The sequence below is a fragment of the Eleutherodactylus coqui genome, chromosome 12 (assembly GCF_035609145.1).
Source record: "Eleutherodactylus coqui strain aEleCoq1 chromosome 12, aEleCoq1.hap1, whole genome shotgun sequence".
Classification (NCBI taxonomy): domain Eukaryota; kingdom Metazoa; phylum Chordata; class Amphibia; order Anura; family Eleutherodactylidae; genus Eleutherodactylus; species Eleutherodactylus coqui.
The window spans coordinates 41,776,958-41,787,719 of record NC_089848.1 but is presented as its reverse complement, the minus strand read 5'-3'; the positions used below and the strand labels follow the sequence as shown (position 1 = coordinate 41,787,719).

At 49.5% G+C, this 10,762-nt stretch overlaps 1 protein-coding gene across 1 annotated transcript in view; it reads right to left on the bottom strand.

The window, feature by feature from the left end:
- Positions 1–1,435: 1,435 nt before the first annotated feature.
- PIK3R4 (phosphoinositide-3-kinase regulatory subunit 4) overlaps positions 1,436–10,762 on the bottom strand; it is a 49,139-nt gene continuing 39,812 nt past the window's right edge. Inside the window, exons 19-20 of the mRNA XM_066585443.1 lie at positions 10,475–10,586; positions 1,436–2,507 (exon numbers count right to left, since the gene is read on the bottom strand). Coding sequence (XP_066441540.1) covers positions 2,337–2,507; positions 10,475–10,586 — 283 coding nt within the window. The 3' untranslated portion in view covers positions 1,436–2,336. The remainder of the gene's footprint in view (positions 2,508–10,474; positions 10,587–10,762) is intronic.

Below are 10,762 nucleotides of genomic sequence, written 5' to 3'. Positions count from 1 at the left end.
GGATTCCGAACGATCACACTGTGTAACAAATGTAAAAACCGAAAGCATTTGATATGTTTCTGTAAAATTAAAGCCTGCTGATTCCACTGATAAAACTGAATAATAGCGGCCCGTCTCACTGGCAAGTGATTTAACCCCTTAGTGACCAAGCATTTATTTTTTCGTTTCAAAAAACTGTAACTCCTTTATTTTTTCCATCAGCGTCGCTGTATGAGGGCTTGTGTTTTGCAGGACGAGTTATATTTTTCAATGGTGCTATTTAATGTATCATATAATGTACTGAAAAACTTTTAAAAGGTAGTTCTAAGTAGAGTAAAATGAAAAAAAAAAAAAAAAAAAAGGCCGCCATCTTTCGGTGCGTCTTGTTTCTACGGCCCACAAACTGCAACAAAAATGACCTGATAACTTTATTCCACGGGTCAGTACAATTACTATGATACCAAACTTAAGTAGGTTTTTTTTTCATTGCCATACTACTTTTTTTTTTTTCCTAAGACTTTTCATTTTATAAATTATTTTCTGCCGCCATTGTCTGCACGCAATAACTTTTTTATTTTTCCGTCCACATAGTTGTGCTAGGGCTCATCTCTTGTGGGACGTCCTGTAGTTTGTGTTAGTACCATTTTGGAATACATACGACTTTTTGATTACTTTTTTGTTGGAGACAGAATGACCAAAAAAAGTGCATTTCTGGCGCGCTCAGTTTTTTGAGGGTTTTTTTTCGGATGACGTTCACCATGCGGGGTGAATAATGTGTTACTTTGATCGATCGGACTTTTACAGATGCAGCGATACTAAACATGTATTTTTGTTTTATGATTGATTCTTTTATTTAGTCTAACCAACTACCTGTAAAAACACAGCTCATTAGTTACAGCTTACTGGTGGATGATCCGCAGTGTTTCCGCCACGTGGAAGCATACCCTATATGTTACATAAACCTACCCTTATATTGTTCAGTCAGCACACAGTGTGTAACAGGGATTGCCAAATAGTAGCGCAATCACTTCTGTTCTTTTTATTAAGCAAGGTTACTGGTGAGCCGACTGGATTCATTGCATGGGCAGATTTCCAAAACATACAATGGCAAACGAATTACATTATTCCCCATAACTGGAAAACCTTAAGTGGCAGAAAGTGGCAGAATTGTGTTGCACAGTGTAATCGTTGCGAGTAAATGCACCCTTTCTTTACATACTGACTCTCAAAGTTACATCTATTACCCTTTATTTTTTTTGCTAAGGTGACAGATGTACCCACATTGTACCCCTCATTTAATCGCCACATAGCATGCATTCTCTAATCAAGAGGTCTAGTGCCATGCCAGATCATCTGCAATCAGTTTTCTTTGACAACTGGTTATTTGCCATTTACAATCCTTTCTTCATTGACCCCCGAACTGCTCCGCCTGTCACGATACTCCGGGTGGATGAAAGTTTCATACATCTAATAGGCAGGTAAATTATTCTTTTATTAACAGCAATTTATGAACAGCAGGGCAATATCCATAGCATAGGATACGTGCTTGTAAACAAGATATTACAATACTATATAAGCAAAGTATTGATAAATATAGTGTATCCAGAATTTACAGTTGGTGTGCACATGGGAAGGAGGCAACAGTTCTTTGCAGAACGAGAGTAATAATGTGAGAACATTTCCCATAAAACAAAAAAATGTGCTTTTATGAGCTTTCACACCAGACTTGTGAAACTTTTGTCCAAGCTGCAGTCTGGGGTCATACTAATGGCCTAGTGTTTAGTCATGCGAGTAAGGCATTCAACTCGGTACTAGAATTAGAAGCCAAACTGAATGCCGAGTGCTTCCAGTGTTGCTTTCAGACATTCCACTGTTAAGACTACCATATATTCTGGCGTATAAGGCGACGGGGAGTATAAGACGACCCCCCAACAGTCGCCTTATACGCCTGGAATACGGTGTTAAAAAAAAAACAGTACTCACCTTCCCCGACGTTCTGCGGCGCTGCTGCAGGCTGTCGCTCCCTCCTCGTCTCCCTCCTCGTCTCCTCTGCCTCCAGAAAGCTATGTCATTGAATGGCTATGATTGGCTGACGGCGCGTGAGTTAGCCAATCACAGCATTAGCTTTCTGAAGGCAGGGATTTCAAGCCCCGCATCCAGAAAGAAATGCTCTGTCGGGGACGAGGAGGGAGCGACAGCCTGCAGCAGCGCCGCAGAACGCCGGGGGAGGTGAGTACTGTTTTTCCTTTTTTTGACATTTTTTTTTTTCTGTATAGCCGGCGTATAAGACGACCCCCGACTGCAGAGCAGATTTTTCGGGGTTAAAAGTAGTCTTATATGTCGGAATATACGGTAATTTACTTCCACACTTTCACAATGCCATCGCGTGACGCAGTTACTATAAAACCCTGTGTAGTTTGGAAGGTGGCAAGGTCGGTAATGATGTCATGGTGTCCTGCAGGCAATGACTCCGGTCCTCTGCGGGGCGCATCCTCACTGGGCCCCATAGTATGCTTACTCTGAATCTCCTAGAAATTAAAAGAAATATATTATTATAATGGAGAAATCTAGAAAAAAAAAGAGAATTTTTTACTCAGCGTAAAATCTCTCTCTCGTCTCGTCATTGGGGGACACAGCAAAGACCGTGGGATATAGCTTCTGCCACTAGGAGGCGACACTAAGCACAAAAAAGTTAGCTCCGCCCTCTGGCTATATCCCTCCTGCCGACACCAGGCTAATTAGTTTGTCATGCCAGCAGTTGGAGTAGCCATGCAGGAACAGACAGACAACAATAGTTAGTCATATGACACGTAAACAAAAAAATTTAACTGTAATGAAAAACACGCAGCACCATGTGCGACTTACAGAATCCGGAGTCCGACCAGGACCACCACTGTGTCATATAAAGAAAGAAAGAGGGGTGGGTGCTGTGTCCCCCAATGACGAGACGAGAAAGAGATTTTACGGTGAGTAAAAAATCCTCTTTTCTCGCTCGTGTCATTGGGGTACACAGCAAAGACCGTGGGACGTCCCACAGCCATCCCCAAGGGTGGGTACAAATAAATCAAACGCATGCGGTCAGCTTACAGCCGTCTGTAAAACCTTTTGACTCAGCGCAGCGTCGGCTGACGCAAACGTATGTGTCTGATAAAATTTAGAATAGGTGTGCAGGGATGCCCAGGAAGCCGCCCTACACACCTGTGATACTGAGGAACCGTGATTGACCACCCATGAAGCCCGCACCGCTCTAGCGGAATGTGCCTTCACCTGGAACGGCGGTGTCTCACCCTTAGCCCAGTAGGCCTCCACCACTGCCGAACGGATCCAGCGAGCAATTGTCACCTTTGATGCCGCAAGGCCACGTCTCGGACCCTCCAGTATGACGAATAGGGAATCCGAGCGCCGGAAAGACGCGGTCTGGTCCAAATATGTCCTCAGTGCACGGACTAGGTCTAAGGTGTGCAGAGCTCGTTCCCTAGGGTGAACCGCCCTTGAACAAAATGATGGCAGTACAATGTCCTCATTAATGTGGAAGGTAGACACCACCTTTGGGAGAAAAGACCGCACCGGTCGCAACACCACCTTATCCTGGTGAAAAAAACGTAAAGGGTGGTTTTGCCGACAGCGCTGCAATCTCCGAAACCCTACGAAGGGAGGTAACCGCCACCAGGAAAGCGACTTTCCAGGACAGCAAGCTCCACAGTACTTCCGCTAATGGTTCAAACGGATGGGCCTGCAAGGCGTCCAGAACCAGGTTAAGGTCCCAAGGTGGCACCGGAGACAGGAAAGGGGGTGCCGTATGAGCAACTCCCTGAAAAAAGGTGCGCACCGCCGACCTTGAAGCCAAAGGTCGCTGAAACAAAACTGATAAAGCCGAAACCTGTCCTTTAAGGGAACTGAGGCTCAGGCCCAAGTCCAACCCGTCTGGGAGAAACGCTAGGAGACGGGCCAACGAAAAATGCATCGGGTGCATCCCTTTCTGTTCGCACCAGCAAAAGAATGTTCTCCACACCCGGTGATATACTTTCAATGACGGCGGCTTCCTAGCCCTAATCATTGTCTGGATAACCGGGTCTGAGAAGCCCCTTGCTCTTAGTATCGGGGTCTCAACTCCCACGCCGTCAAACACAGTGTAGCCAAACTCTGGTGGTAGAGGGGACCCTGAGAGAGAAGATCTTTTTGCAGGGGTAATCGCCAGGGAGCGTCTGCTACCATGTCCATGAGCTCCGTGTACCACGTTCTTCGCGGCCAATCTGGGGCTATGAGAATCACTGGTAGCCCTTCCTTTCTGATCCTCCTGAGCAGCCGAGGAAAGAGAGGAATTGGTGCACCCCCAGCCCGTCATGCTGGCGTCTGTAGCCAGCACCTGCCACTGCAGGGGGAGGAACGACCTGCCCTGCTGGATGCGTGGCGAGTCCAACCACCACTGGAGTGACAGCTGAACTCCTGGTGGAAACCTTATCTTCCCTCGAGGGATCGCGCTAACCTGTCCCACCTTGAGAGTATCGCCCACTGCAAGGGGCGGGAGTGAAACTGGGCAAATGGAATCGCCTCGAAAGACGATACCATCAGTCCAAGAACCTTCATCGCATGGCGGATCGCCACTGGTCGCCGCGATAGAAGGGACCGCACCTGCCTCTGAAGCAGCTGACGTTTTGCTTCCGGGAGAGTCACTCGACCCAGTGCCGCGAACTGGAGGAAGCACTGGTGTGCCTGACAAATGGGGATATGTAGATATGCATTCTGGATGTCTATCGAGGACAGGAACTCCCCTGCCTCCAAGGATGCGATGACCGCTCGTACCGACTCCATGCGGAAATTACGAACTTGTTCAGCTTCTTTAGGTCCAAAACCAGACGGACGGAGCCGTCCTTTTTTGGGGTTCTGGACCGAAAGAAGTGGTCGTGCGGTTGTGAGAGGAACTCTATCGCATAGCCCCTGGACACGACCTCCTGTACCCAGGTGTCTGTGACCTGAGACGACCAGACCTGGGTGAATTGGAGAAGCCAACCCCTCACTTTGTTCGAAACAGGTGGCGGCAGTCCCTCATGCGGGGGGCTTGCCTTTGGTACCCTTTGTGGGCTGGGGCCCCCGCCAAGAGGACCTTGGTTTAAAGGAAGGAACCTTCCTTTGTTCCAGCTCCTGTGGACCCTCCCTCTCCACCCTAAGAGGACTCGTCCAGCGATAGGAACGAAAACGTCTGTGCTGAGGAGATGACCGCTTTGAACGGTTCTGTGGCAAAAGCGAGCTCTTTCCACCCGTAGCCTCTGAGATGAGCTCGTCTAGCTTGGCGCCGAAAAGACAAGATCCTACAAAGGGCATACTGATTAACGACCCCTTGGAGGAAGCATCCGCGTCCCACGATTATAACCATAGGGTCCGGCGAGTCGCCACCGATGCCGCTGAGGCTCGGGCCGCCAGCCTGGCTGTATCCATAGAGGCCTCACAGAGAAACATGCCTGCTTGTTCAATCTGGTGTGTAATGCCCACCAGATCCTCGGGCGCTGCCCCTCGAGGATTCCTTCCCGTAACCGCTTTGCCCAGTCAGTAACAGCCTTACTGACCCAGGACGAGGCAAACACAAGCCTAAAAGCTGACCCTGCCGCCTCAAAAACGGTCTTTGCCAAGGCCTTGACTCCTCGATCCTTGGGTTCCCTGAGGGAGGAGGACTCTGCCGTGGGTAGCACGGTATGCTTAGCTAGGCGCGAAATGGGTGGATCCACTAGCGGTGGAACTGACCACTTCTCCACTAAGTCCTGCGGGAAGGGGTATTTCCCGTCCAAGTAACCCATCTTGGAAAGACGCTTATTCGGTGCCTTCCATTCCTTAGATAGGACCATGTCAAAGTCCTCATGAGGTTTTCGGAGAGCGTCTAGGCTGCGTGAAAGAAAACGTTATCCCAGATGCTTGTGGTTCCTGTTCAGTGAGCTGAAAATTGTCGCGCACCGCAACCACTAAGCTCTCCACCATTGCCGAAAAATTTGGGACCTGATCCTCCTCCACGACAGAGTCTGAGGAGGATTCAGACCATTCCTCATCCGAACCATCCTCTTCTGCCGATGAGCGCCACGACCTAGTACCAGAAGAGCGCAAAAGCGACGAGGAGGATGGTGACCGGGAGGGCCGCCGGGAGTCCGAAGGCCTGACCCGTTTTCGTCTACATCCGCGCTCCTCACGTGAACCGGAGGCGTCCTGCGGTAATTTTTCCAAAATTGCGCCAGATGCCCGAGAGAGGTCAGACACCGCCAGTGACAAGGAGCGGGCCCACTCCAGCTCAGCCATAACTGGGGGCTGAACGGGGAGGGGGTGCCCTGCACAGTCGCCTGTTTCGCAGGCCTCGCAGGGGAACAATCTCTACAAAAGGGCTCAGCCTGTCCGCATGCGAACTTTAGGTTACAGCGTGAGCAAGCAAAGTGCGTTACTCTTGCTGTCCCTGGTCCAGCCTCCAGGGCTCTGGGGTCGGACATGGTGCTGGGATTTCACCGGCAAAGAAAACTGCAAGCTATCCTCTGCTATGCCAACTGCCGGCAGGAGGGATACGCAGCGAAAGAGGCGAGCTAGCCGCCAGGCAGAGCTTACCCAGGTCTTTGCCAAGGTCCGAAGAGGTCCGGGGAGCCGCTGTGTCAGGAGACTGCAGGTGCTGAAGGGCTTTCTTTCCTGGAGCTTGAGCTGTACAGCGTATGAGCTGAGCAGAAAAGGGCAGCAAGGAGTGGAGCAGCAGGGTGGTTTTTAAGTCCTGGCGCGCTGTCCCCAATAGGCTGCTTCTCTGGCGTCATCCCCCTTCACCTGTGCTGAGGGAGGAAGGGGGAGGAACATAGCGGTGTGCATTGCCAATGAGGCTGCGCCCCCTCCATGGAGTCAATGAAGGCAGTATTCGGTCGCGCCCCACGCCGCGAAGCCACGCCCCCATGCTGCATATGGGGGTGTGGTCACACATCGAGGTCACGCCCCCTCTGGTCCCGCCGTTGCCACATCCGGGGCTGCACTGCGGCCCCTCCATCGCAGGAGCCTCTGCCATAAGCCCCTGCAAGGAGCCGGAAGACCAGGGCACGCTGGAAGCGGTTGCTGCCGCCGCCGAGGTGCCGTGCATGCGAGGCCACGCGCCCCCTGCCAGCTTGTTCCTGGAACCAGCGTCCTGAACATCAGGTGAGCCCATACCTCCATGGTGAACTCACCTCCCCTCCCCCACTCCACCCGCAAGCTCAAGGGGAGCAGAATGCAGGAATGCCCCAGCGAATAATGTCCTCCGCTGCTACAGCCATACATAGCGGATACTACCCCAGACGAAAAGGAGCCTGTCCGCCTGCGCCTATCCCCGCGCCACGCTGCAGCCCACAAGGTACGCGTGCAAATAGCGACATACTGGGAAAGCCAGGAAGAGGGGGACGGGGAGGGGGGGGGGGGGGGTCGCCAGCGCGTACTCACCACCTGCGTCCTTGCTGGAAGAAAAAGCGGCTCCCCACTTCCAGCAGCCTACCCCTACTGCATCGCCTGCCCATGGGAAGGGGATGCGGGCCTCTGCACCAAACATGGGGGGGCTCTCGCTGGCGGGCCACATGGGGATATATATGATCCGGATGTGCCACCTTTTCTTCTGAGGCGGGCCGGGCAAGAAGCAACCTTGACAAACCCGAGGTTGTTCGCCCTCCTCTCCGTTCGGGTTTGATGGGGAGCGTCCTGCCTCCCCATCTAACCCTGGCCCTTAGACCAGCCCTAACAGGCACCACCGTCCTCCTACGACACACTAAGCTAAAAACTAATTAGCCTGGTGTCGGCAGGAGGGATATAGCCAGAGGGCGGAGCTAACTTTTTTGTGCTTAGTGTCGCCTCCTAGTGGCAAAACCTATATCCCACGGTCTTTGCTGTGTACCCCAATGACACGAGCGAGAAACATTACTTCTCTCAAAAAGATGGAAACATTGTCAAAACAGCAGAGAGATCGATAGAAAAAAATACAAGAAGGTAATAGTGGAGTAAAGGGAGACAGATGACAGCAATCTTTTAAGGCCCCTTTACATGGGATGACTGTTTGGCGCAAAAGCGTCCAAAATCGTCCCAGCAATTACTCCTCCTATGCTTTGACACGAGTGATGATCATTAAGTGAATAGAGGCGGAGCAGGAATGGGGGTTGGTTTGGCCGCCCACCTCCATTCACAGTAAACAGGCAGTTGTTCATAGATGGACAACTGCCTGTTTACACGAGCCGATAGTCCAATTTTTATGCCTACAGAAACTGAATGACAAAAAGAGAAGTGAACGAGTTAACATTCGTGGTTCAGTTCCGTATTTATGAATTACATGTTGTTTTTTTTCTTATATTCTGTATGCGATTATGAGGACAGTCTTCTAGCCTGAGCCACTTCTCTGCTCTGTTCAGACTTATGCTCCAGAGCAGCTGCATGGATCATAGGAACCTGGTACATTGGAGAGGACTCGGTGACTTCTAGATCACTGTACTCATGGAGGTCCCAATGCAGGGAGGGGGAGGAGGTGAGCTGTCCATCCTCTATTGTGAATGGTGGATCCTGCATTATCTATACTTTTCATTGTAATCCTGTCTGTGATGCTCATGAGATGCCTACTGTTCTCTAGAGATCACTTCTCAGTAAGTATCAAACTATTATGAGGCTTAGTGGCCAGAGTGAAAGTTGCAAGATATCAGAATTATTTTTTTTATGGAGGTAATGAAAGAGGAGAGAAGAAATCTAACAAAAATACCTACTAATGGCCTTTTAACATGGGACAATATCTTTCAGAATCATTCAAATCCCTGCGCTCCCGTGGCAATTTAATCGATAATTGTCCCATGTAAACGCACGCAGTGACTGAACGTGAATTGCCGTCACTTCTGAACGACTGTCTATTTAATGTGAATGGAGGCGGGCGGGGGGAGAACGCTCTATGGCCCGATCCTCCTCCATTCCGGCAGCGTTGTGAGTGATGCCAACGATACTCGCTCCTCTAACAGGGCAGGAGTGAACATCACTGGGACGGGTGTCTGACATAGTTTGTCTGACAGCTCCTCCCGTGTAAACGGACCATAAGTTAATACATATGTAACAAAAACCTTGATTTAAACAATTCATAAAGTACCAGTAGAAGAGTTTTGTGAAGTGATGAAGACGACGACTCAAAGACTACTGTACTCCAGTGGAACGCTGCACATCCACAGCCTCCATGCATTAGGACATTGCACAATTTATTTAACTGTTAGGCTGCCTGTCCACAGGCGACTTTTCATTGCGTTCCTTGCGGCGATAATCTGGCCGCGGTGAACGCTTTCCATAGTGTTGCTATGGAAAGCACAGCCCCCCTGTCCACAAGCCGAGAATCATAGTGATTCTCTGCTTGCGGGTGGCAAATCTGTCAGATAGACTCAGTGCGGAGAACCATCAGCTGTCTCCTGCTCCCCGGCGGTGGAGATCCGCCACGGTATATCACTACACCCGTGGACAGGGGGCCCTAATCAGGCAAAGTTTTATCTGTTTTCATAACTATGTACTTACAATGGATTACATTTCTTCTGTCTATTTCACTTATAGATATAAAATATTAAGGACCGTCCACACTGGCCCTTTCATGTACGTGTGAGAAGCGTACTTGAAAAAAAGGTTTTTAAAATCACATGCGTGGTATACGTTCTGATCCGCTTTTTAATAAGAAAAAACATTCTCTGTAATTTTTTTTTTTCCTAATAAAGTTTGGTAGTTTCCCCACTTGAAGCGTATGGTAACATACACCTAACTGCAATGTAAAAAAAAAGTATATGTTTCCACGCACGCTCTCCCATATGGCAGAGCGCACATACGGCAAACTGAAAAAGAGAGTTAGATTTATGTGTGGAACGCAATCTACTAACGGTGCAGGAAGCAGGTAAGTATAAAAAAAAAAATAGCAGCTGACTTCCTGTCACCTCCCCCGACAGCACCATAACTTAGTTTACGGTGCTGTACGGAAGTGACAGGCTCCCTTTAATATCTGTTACTTTAAAGGGGCTGTGTGGTTTCAAGATAAATTATTTTAAGGGCTGGGGGGCATGAGTTAAGATAAATTAAAAACACAAAAAACAAAAATAAACACAGCAACTCATCTGTTTTCGCATCCCCTGGCGCACAGCTAACCGGCTCCCGCTGCCCCCTCGCCATCCTCCACCACCAGAAGTCAGGTGACCACTGCAGCCAATCAGAGGTTGTAACGTTCCCTTCCAAACTCCTGGCATCAGCGTTCGTATCCTTCACACCATGATGTCAGCCGTTCAGGATGGCGTTACTGCGGCCTCTGTTTGGTCATAGCGGTCACCGGACTTTCAGCGGCGCAGCATGGGGACGGAGCAGCGGGAGCCAGTTAGCTGTTCCGAGATGCAAAGGGGGTCCGAAGACAGGAGGGTATGCTTTATTTATTCTCACGCTCAACCCTTAAAAATGTTTTTCTTGAAACCCCACAACCCTTCTGAAATATCATAACATTGCCTTCTGCAAGGACGTATGGAGTTACCTGAACGACTTCTGTGCCCTCAATTATCTTGCTGAAATAAGATACAGGCGGCAGGTTGTTGCTGCTTCCTGCGATTATGTAGGATCTCTTTGGACAGGCCAGGTTCCAAAATCTGAAAACAAAAAGAAAATATCAAAAAAATGGACAAAACCAATGGTGATCCCAATGTGTAAACTACATGATGATGAAGTGCTGGCAGGAGGTCGGCCGCAGGAATCTCCCAACTTGTATCCGTTTGATGTACAGCAAGTACATTGTTAAGGGTGTTGTATCAAGATGACGAGTTAT